The sequence below is a fragment of the Lipotes vexillifer genome, unplaced genomic scaffold, assembly GCF_000442215.2.
Source record: "Lipotes vexillifer unplaced genomic scaffold, Lipotes_vexillifer_v1.1 scaffold301, whole genome shotgun sequence".
Classification (NCBI taxonomy): Eukaryota; Metazoa; Chordata; class Mammalia; order Artiodactyla; family Lipotidae; genus Lipotes; species Lipotes vexillifer.
Genome location: NW_006792529.1, coordinates 1124512 through 1141190, shown reverse-complemented (window position 1 = coordinate 1141190; position 16679 = coordinate 1124512). Strand labels below are relative to the sequence as shown.

The 16679-nt window shown below is 37.7% G+C and overlaps 1 protein-coding gene across 5 annotated transcripts in view; it reads right to left on the bottom strand.

The window, feature by feature from the left end:
- Positions 1 to 571: 571 nt before the first annotated feature.
- The window catches only part of PTPN13 (protein tyrosine phosphatase non-receptor type 13), a 230421-nt gene continuing 214313 nt past the window's right edge, over positions 572 to 16679 (bottom strand). For 4 of the 5 annotated variants that reach the window (XM_007465717.1, XM_007465718.1, XM_007465719.1 and 1 more), the window contains 8 exons: positions 16036 to 16091; positions 12057 to 12163; positions 10346 to 10494; positions 8431 to 8521; positions 6060 to 6401; positions 4390 to 4601; positions 3511 to 3573; positions 1171 to 1266 (listed from right to left, as the gene is read on the bottom strand). In XM_007465717.1, coding sequence (XP_007465779.1) covers positions 1171 to 1266; positions 3511 to 3573; positions 4390 to 4601; positions 6060 to 6401; positions 8431 to 8521; positions 10346 to 10494; positions 12057 to 12163; positions 16036 to 16091 — 1116 coding nt within the window. Of the gene's footprint in view, positions 1267 to 3510; positions 3574 to 4389; positions 4606 to 6059; positions 6402 to 8430; positions 8522 to 10345; positions 10495 to 12056; positions 12164 to 16035; positions 16092 to 16679 lie in introns of all 5 variants that reach the window. The other variant, XM_007465716.1, reaches the window with a different exon arrangement.

Genomic DNA, 16679 nt, shown 5'->3' with positions numbered 1-16679 from the left:
GTGTGATATTGTTTTCTTTCATGAGATAGTCTGAGTTTTACAACAACTGAGACTTGAAAATTCTGACTTATGTACCAGTCAGGCTCACAGGAAGGCAGCAGGAAGGGAGAATGAATTTCTTAGCCACTGTTAGTCAGTACTTGATCCTCACCATCAGAGCCTGGGGAAGATCTACCAGGGGTTCTGACAACACTCCCAGGGCCTGTGGCTGGCACAACCAGGACCCAGTAGGGATATGGAAGTTGGGGTCCAGAAGTTCCTGCCTTCCCAGAGGCCTGGATTGTTGTTAAAAAATAGCGCACTGGGCTTCCCTGGTGGCGCAGTGGTTGAGAGTCCGCCTGCCGATGCAGGGTACACGGGTTCGTGCCCTGGTCCGGGAAGATCCCACATGCCGCGGAGCAGCTAGGCCCGTGAGCCATGGCCGCTGAGCCTGCGCGTCCGGAGCCTGTGCTCCACAACGGGAGAGGCCACAACAGTGAGAGGCCCGCGTAACGCAAAAAAAAAAAAAAAAAAAAAAAAATAGTGCACTGAAAATATTTAACTTGTCTGCACACACTTTTGGCTTGTTCATGTTTTAATGTGTATTTTTATTTACAAAGTGAAATGATGCATAACATGATGCAGTTACAAACATTTGATATGTCCATTTTCATGAAAAAGTATATAAATATATTACAGGAAGTTCTAGATAGTAAACATTAGAAATTGATATAGTAAACATTTGCTACTTTTTTCTATGCCAATATTACTGTCATTTAAAGCTTAAATACTGGTTTCAAGTATCCCCTATAAAATAGCTCTAGTTTTTAAAAAATACTGGAAAATAATTTCGCTATAAACAAGGTTGGTGCATTAAAAATTGACTCAGTGTGTCCTTGTAACAATGTCAACTATAGTCAAATGCTGCCTTAATCATCCCTAAGATATACATTATTCAGTTAGTGTTAAAAAAATCTTTGATAATTATCACAGGTTAAAGTAGCTGTAAAAATACAGCATTTACCATTATTTATTGTTATTAAGAATGCCCCTCTAAGGTAGAGGAGAATAAGCATAATGATGTTTTATGGACTTACTGCCCTGTGATCTTTATTTTAAATAGACAGCAGGAGCATCTGCTGGAAGTTAGGAGAGAAATGGACAGACATCCAGAAGGCTGTTCTTGTCATGTCATTTCAGAGGCTGGGCCTGCTCTTTCTCCTCTTCTTCAGCTTGAAGACGTGTCAGGACATAAAGGATGACTTGATAGCAGAAAATATACTGATCCTATAGCCCCCCGCGCCAAAAAAAAAAAAGAAAAGAGGAAAAAAAAAAAGAGAGTGAGAGAAGACTTTAGATGTATAATGTGAATATATATATATATATATATATATATATATATATATATATATATATATATAGCTTCACCACTACTGGAAGTGATGCTTGAGTAATTTTGAAAATATGAAAAATTATGTCATAGGGTTGAATGTAAGAAGCAGGACACAGAATTGTGCACTGTCACAAAAATTATAAGAAACAGAAACCAGATTGACAAAATGTGGAGGGAAGAAGCCTTGGGGGTGGGTGGTGAGTGCTAACTGAAGTTGTCTCTGATGGGTGGACCACTTCTATTTTTTTGTACTTTGGTGAAACTACACAAAATAACTGTCTTTAAATATTTTGGAACAAAAGAATATTTTTGATTTCAAAAATCAATGTTTTTTTTGAAAATTAACTTTTTCAGTGAAATTAACTCCCTACTAAGTTGATAGTGCAGGGATCTGAGTTTTCCTGTTATTTGGCAAGGAATTAATGAGCCTGAAAATAAATGGGAGAAATTCACAGTATACTCAGTGGAAAGTAACAGTAATAACTACAGTTGAATCTCATTTAAAACAGTTGTATGCATGTGAGCACACACACTGTGCACTAAAGAGTGTTCGGAATGTTGCCTAAAATGTTAACAACTCTGAAGAAGAGGAATACAAGTAACTCTTTTATTTCCTTTTGCCCATCTGAATTTTAATTTGCCCACATTTTCCACACATTTATCCTTGACTTTCTCTCACGCCACAAACAATCCATTAGCAAACACTTCACATAATGCCCTTTTCTCCCTACATCCACACTCACCACTCCAATCCGGGCCACCACTGCTTGCTACCTAACCAACATCCTGCTTCTAACCCTGCACCCTCCTTCCTAATTCAATTTGGTCTTGTTTTAACACAGCAGCCAGAGTGGTCCTTTAAAATGGGAGTCAGATCATGTCATTCTATACAGACAATGCTGCGATGGCCCCATCTCACTCAGAGGAAAGCCCAGGCCCTGGCCCCGTCACCTCCTCTCGCACTCCCCCTCCTGCTGCCTCCACCTCAGACACACTGGCCATGATTATTCTCGAACACACAAGACACACTCCCACCTTGGACCTCCTCGCAGGTGGTTCTGTCTGCCTGAAAGGCTCTTACCCCCAGACATCTGCGTGACCATCTGCTTCACGTCCTTCAAATCTTTGCTCAAGGGTTACATCCTCAGTGGTGCCACTCTATTTAAAATAGCACCCCAACCTGCCATGACTCATCCTCTTTACCCTACTTTTTCCCTCTAAAGCACTTATCAGTTTCAAAGATCCTATATCGTTTACTCAGTTAATGGGTTTATTATCTGCCTTCCTCATCACCATCCACTAGAAGATCTTTGTTATTCCATCAGGGATCTTCATCTTATTCATTGATACGCTCCAAGCATCTAGAAGAGTGCCTGGCATATAGTAGGCACTTAATAAACATCTGTTAAACAAGTGAACTTCCTGGGTCTAAAGAACTGCTTATACAGATCAGTATGTTTTTGTTACCTAGAAAAATATGACTGTGAATCAGCTTAATATTTAGGAGACTTAATTTGAATTAAAAAGGTATATGAAGGGAAAGTAGGCAAATTTAAATTTTAAAAATAGTAAATAAACTTCTATATTCTTCAAGAGGTAGAGATAAATGAATTTATAGATATATGAAACTAGCTTCCACATCCCTCCCCCAATACAAACAAAAAGGATAATGGAACTATGCAGAGCAGACAGGCACTCTAAGTAATGCAGTCCCTGGGAAGGACCCAAGTCTGTACGTCAGTGGGTGATTTAACCCATGTTTTGACTTTAGGTAAGAGAAATGAAAATGATCAAAACAGAGGATAAATGAACACTTTCCCAAGAGTGCCTTCTCCAAGCTAAACAACTCCATCCTCCCTTCCTGCCTTCTGGCAATGCTGTTGAATCCATTCCCTCTCAGGAAATTTCTGTAGCAAGAAGATTACCTTTTATCTCTTTTTTAGGTTGGAAATGGGGAAGGAATGCCACTAATTACATGCTATTTTGTACCACCCCCAATTTTTGCCCCCAGTATACCATCCTATTCTCTGTAATCTATTCATTGTAGATATTGCATTTCCTCATTTTCTAAACTAAAAAAGATAGTATAGAAATATTTACACAAAAATCTTCATTAGAAGGCACCAGCCAGCACTAACCTCTGTCTGAACCATTCCATGTCTTTGTAGTCTCATGCATCGCACTAAATCAGAGATGTCAAACTGCCAAAGGAAACAGAATCTGTATGTTAAATAAAAAGGATAACTGAATTTGAACCCCAAAGATTTACTAAGGAGTGGCTTATATAGATTTCTGCACCCCAATCTCCTTCCCCTTCTAGCAGTCTTGAGAAACTGTTCTGGACAAAATTAAGTTGGTGAACTGACTTTGCCATCATTTGATAATTTTATTTATGATTTTTTTTAAGAATTAGGAAGGTTATTCTATTTGAAAATCCCCAACAGAAATGCTCTTCCCCCTGAAATTTGACTTTCTAATATCTCCATTAAAAAAAAAAAAGGCAAAGTATTTTTCCTACATTTTGCTGCTCAGAATAAAATTCCTGATCTTTTTATTTTCCCAAGGGAGAAATAGACTATTTCATTTGTCCTACTTAAATTATCATGAGTGTGTGAAGAGCAAGACAGAACTGTTTTTAGCAAATTCTTCAAGAGGTAATGATTTTAATTACATATTATGTGTACTAAGATATTCTAACATTCTAATCATGATTTATACTAATTTAGATTTTAAGTAAGATTATACTCTTATTAGCTTTGTTTACTTAGTAATAATTTTAAAAATTGGGAGTAATTGTTTAGAGGTAGACTATTTAGCATCAATTTGCATAACAAAAGTATTTCCCACCTATAGGTAACAATAACAAAAAACCCAGTAAAATAAATATAAGTTTGAAGTATTATTTCTTCTTGATTATGGCCTATGCAGTTTTGAACGTTTACTAAAATACAATTCTATGTAGTAAGAAAATTGTCATTCATACAAACTGATACATTAAAAAAATTCCGAGTACTCACTTCAAGATCTTGACTGATTAATCCTAAAACCACATCTATGCATATCAGGGTTCCTGAACGTCCAATGCCGGCGCTGCAGTGTGTGGTGATTGGGCCTGATCTATGAATGTGTCTCATGTAAGAGATAAAAGTGAGCAAGTCGTCTGGCTGAGAAGGTGTATCATGGTCTGGCCAGGCAGTGAAATTCAGATGAGAAATATGTCGCACCTCTCCTGTCTGAAATTGTACAACAGAATAAGTAGATAAAGGCATACTATGTTGTTCACATATAATTAGTTCTTATTATTTTGTCCTTTTAAATTTTGACTTGGCCATTGGATTAGATACAAGGAAAAGTGAAAGACAGACTCCATCAAACAACACACTGAGGGCCTTTATCAAGGAGGTTACTAGATCCACACTTTAAATATTGGTAAAAACGACTTTTTGGAAACCCTAAAAGCAAATTTACGTTTTGATATGAATAGCAACCTTTTTTAATGTTCCCATGTCAAATTCACCTTAGATAAAAGCCACAGTCATTGCAGTGGCTTAAAAGTGCTACATGATGTGGCCCAGCTACTTCTCAGACCTAACCTCTTGCTCCTGGCCACTTTGCTCCAGCCATAGGGACCTCTCTGGTTCTTTAAAAACACTAGGCACAGTTCAGTCTAGGGCCTTTGCACTTGCTCTTTCTGACTGAAATGCTTTCCTCCCCCCAGATATCCCTGTGATGATGTTTTTCTCACAGCATCATCAACACCAGTATCTTTTCATTAGAAAGTAAGGTCCATGAGGTCAGGGATTTCCTTTTGTTTGTGTTGTTAACTTCTGAATCCCTATATTCCATAACAGGGCCTAACTAAGCTCTATAAACATGTGTTGATTAAATAAACAAGTCATTTAAGGAATACTGAACAATTGTGCTAGCATAAGTAATGGGTAGGCTGGTGTAAATGAATAAGGAAGTATAATGTTTAATTCTTTGTAAAACCACAAATCAAAAATCATGAAGGAATTTCTCAGGCTATGTTTACATGCCACCAATAACACTGAGTCAGTAAGTTTTGTTTCTATGAAAGTAAAATTATTCTGTTTCTTTAACAAAGTTAAAATGCCAATAGGAAACACATTACTTAAACTGAGTATTACTGGGTGGAGGAAAGAAATAAAGTAAGGGGGTGTGGAGGTGAGGAAACAGTAGCAGCTTTACTTAAGGTATACCCACTTATCTAATTCAAGCTAAATTTATTCAGTGCTTAGGTGGCTGCAATAGGAATTACCTGAATAACAAACATTTATGCTACAATTGTTCCTGTTTTACCAAATACATTGTCTTTATGGGGGAATATCTGCTACTTAGAGGGTTTTAAAAAACAGTTTTATTGAGTCTACTTAGAGGTTTGACCTGAAAAATATGTTTCCAGCACATAGCTTCTGAGCCATTCTGTGCTATCTATCACAAAGCAAAGGATGATGGCTGGTCCTGTAAAAGTCCTGTATTATCATTTTCATTTAATACAGTACATACTGGAGGAGACTATTTGGCAGAATTCATGAAGAGGGTCACATTTAAGCTTATATTAGATTAAGGATAGTAGATGGAATTAGTTCCACTGAAATGGGACCCAAGAAGTCACTGGCTTTTATTCAGAAACACATTGACATAATCATGGAAAGATTTAATCCACGCACCTGAATGTCTTCTAGGGTCATTGCCCTTACTATAAAGCCCTTTAGCTGCTGCACTCTCACAAGAGCCAGTCGAAGCCTGTTGCTGACCATTGTTGTTCTGCCTAGGACATTAGGCCAATAGCGCTGGCATTTGATTTTTTCCCCTTCTACTTCTTGGGTCATCATGGCTATCACTGTGGATTTTTGTTCCCAAATCATCTGCCAGAAATCTCCAACGGTTGTAGGGAGAGGTCCTTGGCAGGCAATGTAGATGAATTCTTCTCTCCCCACTGGTATCTTAATGAAGCTGGCGTTGATATATCCACCTTCATCTCCAAGAGGCACTCTTGTAGCATCGTCTGTGAATTTCCAACCACAAAACAGAGCCATCTATATCATGCATTTTTAAACAAGAGCCCTATAGACAAGGTGAGTCAAAGATTATTAGAATTTCCTAATAACCATAGACGAAATCACAAAAACATTTTAATAAAGGCATATTTTCAAACTGCAGTACAGTCAAATCATTTTGCACATTTCCCTCCTGTTATAAGTATATTTAAGATGTCAACTCAGTTTTGGAAAAAATTAGATATTGTTCACATAGATTTGGTTGGAAAAAATCAAAATTAATAAATTAATGAATGCATTTAGAACTTCTTAATAACTAGGGAAACACAACTTTGCTACTTCTCCATTGTTATTTTAATAATGATGACAATGGTAAATTTAATATGAATGAAAATTTCAAAAATTACAATTATTAAAGTACTTATTACAAATATAATTGGCACAATTAATTCTTGCTTATCTAAGTATAGTCTTTTGAGTAAGCAGCCAAAATAGTAAACTAACTCAATAAATAAAAAGGTAGCTCACTTTAATTCTCCAGGCATTGTAAGTTCATATAGTCAAAATACATTTTCAAACCAAGATCCCCCAGTAAAAAGTGTATATAAACCATATCATCCAAGAGAATTAATCTGTATGTACTTAATACATTAGAAGTCATTTCAATCTCAAATATAACTGGTTATTTCTGTGATTACCAAATTATGACATTTAGTAATAGATTTCAAAATCCTCCATCAATTGCCCTTCTATTATTTGACTTCTATCTCTTGATCCACGGAAACAAATCTACTCAGTAGTTTTGGATTTATGGCTTATCCCATTCTGCTTTGAGATACTAGTCTGCCATTTTTTTGCCTGAAACAATTAGCACCTACTTTATGCCAAACCATGATCTATTCCATTTAAAAAATCCTGTCTAAGATTCAATTCTTAAAGGAAGTTTTCTAAAATGAATTTTGTCTTCCACCTTGATTGAAAAAATTCAATTGTATTATTATTTATTGCATGATCTGTCACTATTGGTTATGTTATTTATCTTTGAATTTATGACTTCCTGGCAAAGATAAGGTCAGTATGTCATATCATGTAATCCAACATGATTATATATGTAAATGTGGCTTGTGATTATTATAAGAAGTTGCTAGATGTTAATATTTTAGCTATATATATATTCATACATATATTTTTAAAAAACCACGTTGATTGGTGAAATAGGTGAAATATGGGTAAAAAGAATTGCTGTTTTTTTCTTCCTGTTATTGTAAACAATTCAAAGAACAATGCAACTTGGTAGTCCCATGGTGGCCACACACACATATACAGCTGTTATGTACCACAGACATTTCTCTAAACTTAAAATAGTAGAATAAATAGATTTAATTGTGACACATGAACTAAGAAATTGCTTATCTAGAAGCCAATTCCAATTTTTAAAAAGACTTTAAAAATTCATCAATGTCTGAAGAAATGTTTAAGATGCCTCTAATCAATTTTCAGAATACACAGATAATTTTATAAATTTTATTTATTTATTTATTTATTTATTTTTGGCTGCGTTGGGTCTTTGTTGCTGTGCACGGGCTTTCTCTAGTTGCAGTGAGCAGGGGCTACTCTTCATTGCAGTGCGTGGGCTTCTCACTGCAGTGGCTTCTCTTGTTGCAGAGCACTGGCTCTAGGTGCACGAACTCAGTAGTTGTGGCTCATGGGCTGTAGAGCGCAGGCTCAGTAGTTGTGGCACACGGGCTTAGTTGCTCCGCAGCATGTGGGATCCTCCCGGACCAGGGCTTGAATCTTTGTCCCCTGCACTGGCAGGCGGATTCTTAACGACTGCACCACCAGGGAAGTCCCACAGATAATTTTAAAAGAATTCAGGTTGTATATATAAATTTATTTGTTACTGATGTAAATCTCTGAATGTGTGTGTCTGCGTGTGTGCACACTTATGTGAGAGATAAGGTAAACTAGCACATAAGTTTTAAATCAGTTTAAATTATATTAAAAATACATTTGATTTGAAGCCAAATTGGAACTTACAGGGAAGTATATTTTTATATCGGTTCTTCCTTCTGTTTTCCTTAGTCTGTCCAATTAGACACTGATCCAGAGGTTTTAATTCTTGAAGATTCTGTAAAGCAAAAGTGGAAATAAAATTAAATTTGTTGAGATAAACAGTAATTCAGTAATGATTGCAAATGCTTTTTTAAAAAATAAATTATTTTATTTATTTTTATTTTTGGCTGCCTTGGGTTTTCATTGCTGCGCATGGGCTTTCCCTAGTTGCAGCGAGCGGGGGCTACTCTTCGTTGCGGTGTGCGGGCTTCTCATTGCGGTGGCTTCTCTTGTTGCGGAGCACGGGCTCTAGGCACGTGGGCTTCAGTAGTTGTGGCTGACGGGCTCTAGAGCGCAGGCTCAGTAGTTGTGGCGCACAGGCTTAGCTGTCCCGTGGCATGTGGGATCTCCCGGACCAGGGCTCGAACCTGTGTCCCCTGCATTGGCAGGTGGATTCTTAACCACTGAGCCACCAGGGAAGCCCCTGCAAATGCTTTAAATGTGCAGGGTGCAAAACTGACTATCGATCAGGGCAAATTTGACCGTTAAGAAACAGATATGCCCTGTCAAGACAAATAAGCCTGCAATCTCAATACTAATTAAATATATCAGTTGTTGAAATATATTGTTGCAAATATCTTTAACATGCTGTTGTCAACTAACTTTGTGAGGCAGCAGTTTGTATCTTAATTTTAAATTTCAGCTTAAAGATGTGTATAATTTCGTTTTTAGAAAAAAAAACACAATTCATGAAAGCAATTTTGGCTTAAAGTAATGAGCTGGAGCAGAATTTCTTGCATTATTGTCTCTGGGGTCACAGAATATTCCACGTGGTAGAATTGTGGTAAGATAGTCCTAAATTCTAAAGCCAACTCTTTCTCACTTTTCATTCACTCATTCATTAATCCATCCATCCATCTAGCCATCCAAGTCAACCAATATACATTGAAAATGCCTACTATATGCAAGGCACTGTAATAAGTGCTGGGAATACATTAGAGAGAAAGAAGATATGATTTGGGCTGTCCTGGAGACCACAGGCTACTGGGAGAAAGAGGCAGTAAAAGAGTAAACAAACGAATATTGCGATATACGCTTTGAGGAAATTAACAAGCTGCTGTGATACAGAAAAATAAACATTTGCTTTATAAAGGGTTGTGATGGAAAGTCTCTGAGATGGTAACATTTAAACTTAAGACCTCAAGACTTCTGCAAAATGGAGAGAAAGTATAACTTCACATTGTGAACCTGTTTCCAAATCCATACAATGGGATTTAAAATATTTTGAGCATTATACACAAAGCATCTAGCACACTGTTGAAGCTCTCAGTAGAAGTTAGCTCCTTTCACTTCAGGGTCTACAAAAAGCTCAGGATGTGGGCAAGTAAGCAGATGGTTTGAGGGAGATGGGCAAGGTAGACCCCCAAACTACAGTGGTGCTACATTATTCTTTGGCCTAGTGGTAAGTAATGGATGGGGCCAGCAAGACCACAGAAGCAAGGCCTCTGAAGCACTGCTGCTTTGAACTGGGGGGCACATTCTTGGAGCTGTATTAAAATAAAAACTGTTGCTAACGATGAATCACATCTTTAGTGTATTAACTATGAAGTTTAGTGGATGGTTGGAATTGATACTTGACTTTTTAAAAAAACTCTTTAGCCTTACATATGAGGATAATCTTCAGGGAGATTTATCAAGCTCTGAAGCTGCTAAAGAGATCCCTTTAAATCAATACTATTAGGATCCTAATTAGAAAAATTAATTTACTGCTAGAAATGACAAGATGGTGCTTTTATAGTTGGAAGTTGTAAAGTAATAGACATTTTCAACATTCTTAAAATTTCTCCTAACCTTGCAGAAAACTTTGTTGGAGAAAGAACCATTGTCAAAAGCCCCTTACCTCTAGCTCCTTAGACGGAATTCCTTGATCTAGTAAACCCTGCAACATTCGAATGACTGATTTCAACTCCGTACCGGTGTATTTACTGGAGGGAAGCACTTTGACAATGGGGAGTGTGGTGAGCTCCTCATTTGTCAGAAAGGGATGACCTAACAAGAAGATGGCAGTTGATTAAAAAAAAAAAAAAAACAATTCCCCCAAAATTGATTTAGCCAATAAGAGAGCTAATTTTAGCCAGTAAGAGAACCAATTTGATCCTATTCTCACCTCATCTATTTTTTACAAAAGTGAGAGTCTTTGACTTAATAAGGCAATAGAACTAACAAGTAGGCAGATAACTACAATCATCAAAGGAAAATCCTGGCCATAGCAAGATCCTTGTACCCAACCCTTAAGGGAACACCTCACTGACTGTTCAGAGTTCTTAAGGCTCTTAAGGCTGTCAATTACTTATAGCTTCTAAAGGAGTTTAAATTGTTTCTCTTTGCTTCTCTGGACCCAAATGGCACCCAAATGGCAAATGTTTACTTGATAAGAATGTATTTAGTCCTGTTTTTATTTTGCATTTAAATTAGCCTCCAAGCACATGGAGAAAAGATGAAGGGAGATGCTTCAGAAATTCCTTACAAGGGGACATGGCACCAGAAACACTGATTTCTCCCCTCTCTACCCACCCTTGGTACTCAGTGCCACTATCTCTGTCATTTGATAGTTTTCTCCATGCAAATGAAATCCTAAGGGTCTTTAGGAGTTTATCAAACAAGTGCTATCAATGTCTAAGAAGAGGTATGTGTCTAATTTAGTACCTGCTCTACCTATGGAAAATGCTGATAACAGAAGGCAACTGTTATCCTGGAAAAAAGTAGGAGAGACTTCTTGCTATAGTCTGCACAAGTGTAGCTTTAATTACATCAATCAGTTGATAAAAGCATTTTGATGATGCAGCTACTATACACGCAACAGTAATTCCAGGCACTGGGGGATCTCAAGAAGCTTAAGTTCTGTCTGGGGCGAAGACTAGTTGTGAATACAAAATCCAATCATATGAAATACCTGTAAACTTTTACAGAACTGAGTGTGAATGCAACAGGAGCTCAGAGGCTGGAGAGAAGAACCAGGGTTACAGGATTTGAGCATTTCCATTGACACCAACAATCCAACTAAGTCAAAAAAGTGTTAATTCGACTCCTTTAATTTCTTTCAACAATGACTTCAAATTACAAATCTGTGTTCTTTCACTGCATTAATATAACATTTCTTTATACAAAAAAAAAAAAAGAAATAAAACGCTGGATAGAACTTCATTTATCTACTGGCTCAGTATAAAACAAGAGAGGCAGTAATAGTGAGGACAGACCAACTGACTCTTGCTCTTAAAAATTTTCCTATCTTTGAGCTATTCTTCCTACTTTACTATAAATAAAATGTGCTCCTAGATTTCTTATTCTTGTTTCCATTTAAAGTATTTACACATCTATTTACATGTTTTACTCCAAGCCACTGAGAATTTTAGCCTAATAACTGTGCAAATATCTGGTCAATAAATGAATGTTGATGTTTGTCTATGTGATTTAACTTTATGTATAGAACTTAATAATGTAGACATATGGTGAAATAACATATCCATATATTCTGAAAACTGTAATTTTCAAACACTTATTTTTTTCTACCTATAGTTTTTGATTTAAAAAGTTGCTAATAAATCTCTTGCCTTTATTGGAATCTTCGTGGTTTGTCACTTCTATTGGCAATTCATCACTTCCCCATGTCATTTCATCATCATCATCAGTCTTCTTTTCTGCTGACTTGTGAATTAAGCTATGACAACAAAACACATTTATATTTTCTTCAGTTCTGTGTCCAAAATAAATTGAAATATTATGTCCTTGAACTACATATTTCCACTACAATTATTATGGTATTTAAAAATAGATTATCTGATTAAAAAAACCTTAAATCCACAATTCCTAAAATTTATTGGTAGATATAAATTAAACTGAGGTACAGAAGATTTTAATATAGTTTAAATTTTGTCCTCAAACAAATCCCAAGTCTTTGAACCTTAGGTTGAAGGAGTCATCTTGAGGATGGAGAAAGTGGTGGTTTGTTTCCACCCTTTCACTTGGATGCATGATTACAACTGTGTAAGTAGAGCTCTCTTTTGTTTTTTTTAACAGCTGTCTACTATTGTACTGTATGAATGATTCTTCATTTAATTACAGAAGTCCCTACTGATGGACATCAGTCTTTCACTACAATTGGGGGTGAAAAGGACACTCTGGTATCTGGGCACTCACTTAATGTAATAAAACTCAGTACAAGTTCTCATTATTCTAGGGGTGCACAGCCGATGCCATCTCTCGGGTAAGGTGGGTGGCTAGAAAAGAGAAACTGGGTAGAAGAATAACATTTAGTGATCAGATGAGATGAAAAAGGATAATGCAAAGGCCTGAATACATTTTAAACTTTCTGATACTTAGGGGAACAGAGCAGAGTACATTTTGTCTGATGACATTATTACACACCATTAAGGCAGGACATGCACTAATGGTCCCAAAACATTGTAACAGGACAGCAATTATGCTCCTTTTATGATGGATGCTTTCCTCTGCTCCAACTAATTGTACATCACAGTTAACATGTAATTTGCAAGTTCTGCATCCATGAGGTCTTCTTGGTCTTCTAGCAAGTATGCTTCGTTTGGAAGGATATGTTTTGGAGATCCTCCCATAAGGATCCTCCCTTCTTTCTCATTCTTTTGAACAGCTGCTTAGTATTTCATTGTATGAGTACATCCTAATTTATTTTGTATCTATTAGGGTTTTTTACTACTATGAACAATGTTGCAATAAATATTCTTATAGAAACATCTGCATACATATGGTAGTAGGATCGGTTCTTAGAAATAAAATCGCTAGGTTGAAGGGAATGTACTACAGTTCTTTGAACCTATGACACGTATCATTGTAAGATACACTCTTCTGAATTAGGTCACAATGAGAGATACTTGGACTACCTATGTGCCAAACACCTGGAACAGCTGGCTGGGTTGTGGGTTCATAGACTCTGTCTTCACCCCTCAGTGACCCTGACCAGCCACAGGTCGTGAGGTCTCACGGGGCCATTCCTGCAGTGGGGCCTGTGGTTGATACATGGACTTCCTTGTCCCCAAGCAAATCTCTAGGAGGTTAGAACCCAGAGTTGACTAAGTGCTTGAAACCGGGTCACAACCATGGCTTAGGAGGGGCAGAGAGGGGAGACAGAGTGAATAACAAAGCAGGCAGGTAGTGAGGGCCACCATAAACTTCGCAGGAGTTCCTTCAAAGGCATTTCTGTTACCCGTACCCTTCTGAGATCTACATGTCCTTCGAGTTCCTTCGAGGCTGTTTTTGTCTGTTTTGTGGCCTTTTTTCCCTTCATTATTTAAAAAATAAAATAGTTTATATATACGTCAGCAAGCAGAAGAGTGTTCAGACTTCTTTTCTTTTTGGCAGATGAAGTATGGGAAGCAAAAGCCTTCTGAGGTTCTAGTCTAGTTATGTTATAAAGTTGAGCGTGGCCCTGCGTGCTGGAACTCTTAAACAGGTCAGCTGCCGTCACCCCATTTTTTCACACAATGCCCGGGAGACAGGCTCCCAACAGGCCACTCTGAGGCCAACCTTCTTTGGCAGAGAGGGAGTCTGTGAAGTCCCAGGCATTTAGGGCTGCGTGGGTAGGACTAGGGCAAGGTGGTGGTTAGGGGTGGACAAGTGGACGAGACTCGGGGCCCGGCCCACCCACCCCCAGCTTTAATCAGAGCAGTCCAGTATTTGTCTGTTTCTAGGTAGTAGCTGTGTGGCCTTGGGCCACAGCACGTTCCTGTGTGCCAGATACCACTCTAAATTCTTGAGGTGTATTGGTCATTTAATCCTCACACAATCTAGGAGGTAGACAGATACTATTCCTGTTTTAGAGATGAGCTCAGATAATTTGCTCAAGATCACAGAGTAAGTGACAAAGCCAGGACACAAACTGGGCAGCTTGATTCCAAGCCCATGTTCTTAATCTCTACCAGTTTGCCTCCCAACTGACATGGGGTTGCTCTCACCCTCTCATTTTCTCTCTTTTCCTTCTACTTATCTCCCATGTTGGCCTCTGCACTTCCCCCTGGCCCTCTCCAGTTCATTCTCCACAGTACACACCTTATCATGTCAGTCCCCTGCTTAAAAAACTCCATGGCCCCCATTTCTCTTGGGATAAAGGCCAAGGTCCTTACCCTGCTCCCTTCTCATCTCGGGCCCCTCTCCTGTTTGCTCTGCTGTCAGTCACTCTGGTCTAGTTCAGGCCCTCAGGTGCTCTGTGCCCTCTCCCGCCCTGGGGTCTTTGCACACGCTGTTCCTCTGCTTGGACAGCTCCATGCCGTCTTTCCCATACCCCTACCCCTGTCCTAGGCGACTCCTGTTCATGCTTCAGAACGTAAATGTCTCTTCATGGAGAAACCTCACCTACTACTTACTGTCTGAGAACATCAAGCCCCCAGGTGATATCCTCTCACAGTTTGTCATGACTTTTTACAATAAACAGCATTTTTCATGGTCTATGATGATTTATTTGTGGGATTATTTGATTAATATTTGCCTTTATGCTAGACTGTGAGTTCCTTGGGTTAAGGAGCTTCTTTGTCTTGTTAATAGTGTATTTCAAGCACACTGTCTGGCTTATATTAGGTGCTCAATAAATATCTGGATAATAATAATAATAAAAAAGATAGGCTATTACTTTGCTTACATTAAGAAATAATATCAGACCATAATTTTATGATCCTTCATGAGACGTTAAAATTTTTAAAAAGTGTTTCCAAGAATCAGTAACATGTTAATAAAATCTGTATGTTAAGAGTGTTTTCAATTTGCCACCCAAAGAATTTATACTAATTTATTCTTCCTCCCTTCCCCTGTTGACAGGGAAGAGCCTGTATCTTATTACTGTTGGTGGCTGGCCCAGATATTTGCTGATCTTTTAAATATAAGACTATGCATTTCTATGTTAACAATATGTACCCCCTGTCTAACTTAGTGAAAAATTCACTGTCAATTTGCTTTTCTAGGAAAATGGAAATAGCTCCCTTTGACTGTTTGGTTATCATTTAATATGAAGCAAAATTTATGTACAACCAGTTTGTTGGCCAACAATATATATAAACTCTTCCTGAGATATCATTTAGTGTTACAAAAAAATCTTATTTTATATTAGAAACCATTTTCGAAAAGAAAAACATTTGTGGGGGTTTAAAAATGTTTCTTACCTTCTTTGGTTTTATTTTCTTATTAAAGAATGAAATTTGTGAAGTATAGAAAAATTTAGAGAAACAGAAAAATAGGTTACCTATACTCACACCAGGAGAAGGTACTATTATCATTGTTGGCACATTTCCTTTTAGACTTTTCTTGCATTTTTTCTGATGGTCAAGAGAATACATTGCTTTTTTTGAGCAATGTCATAACAAACACATTGTCACATGTCACTAGAACCACCTTGTAACAACATTCAGAAACATTTTTAATATTCAACCATAGTTCCATAATCTATTCAATAAGGCTCATTTGACTGGAAAAGACACATTAATTTGAAAATCAACATCTAAATGGAAATATTGAGAGCACTTCTAAAAAGAGAAAGTGTTATAAATATTTGAAAAATAGTTTTTTTACCTTTCAGTTTTTACTTTTTCTTCACAATATTCTTCACAGCCATTCATTTTGGTAGACTACAACAAAGAGAAACCAAAATCAAGTTAGCCCATTGTACCAAAAAAACAAACAAACCAAAACAATCCTATATAATGTTCAATTTTATTTCCTATATTTACTGTTATTATTCATCATCATGTTACAAAGACACATGACATTCAATTAAGGCATGCCAAACTGTGGCTAAGGCATCTGCAGTGGCACAAGAGTTTTGGCTGGCTCCACTTATTCACCTCACACTCATCTTGGCTTTTCATAAATTTCTTTTTTTTATATATAAATTTATTTTATTTATTTATTTTTGGCTGCATTGGGTCTTCATTGCTGCGCGCAGGCTTTCTCTAGTTGTGGCGAGTGGGGGCTACTCTTCCTTGCGGTGCACAGGCTTCTCCTGTTGCAGAGCACGGGCTCTAGGCGCGTGGACTTCAGTAGTTGTGGCTCGTGGGCTCTAGAGTGCAGGCTCAGCGGCCATGGCTCACGGGCCCAGCTGCTCCGTGGCATGTGGGATCTTCCCAGACCAGGGCTCAAACCTGCATCCCCTGCATCGGCAGGCGGATTCTTAACCACTGCGCCACCAGGGAAGTCCCTTTCATTTCTTATATAAG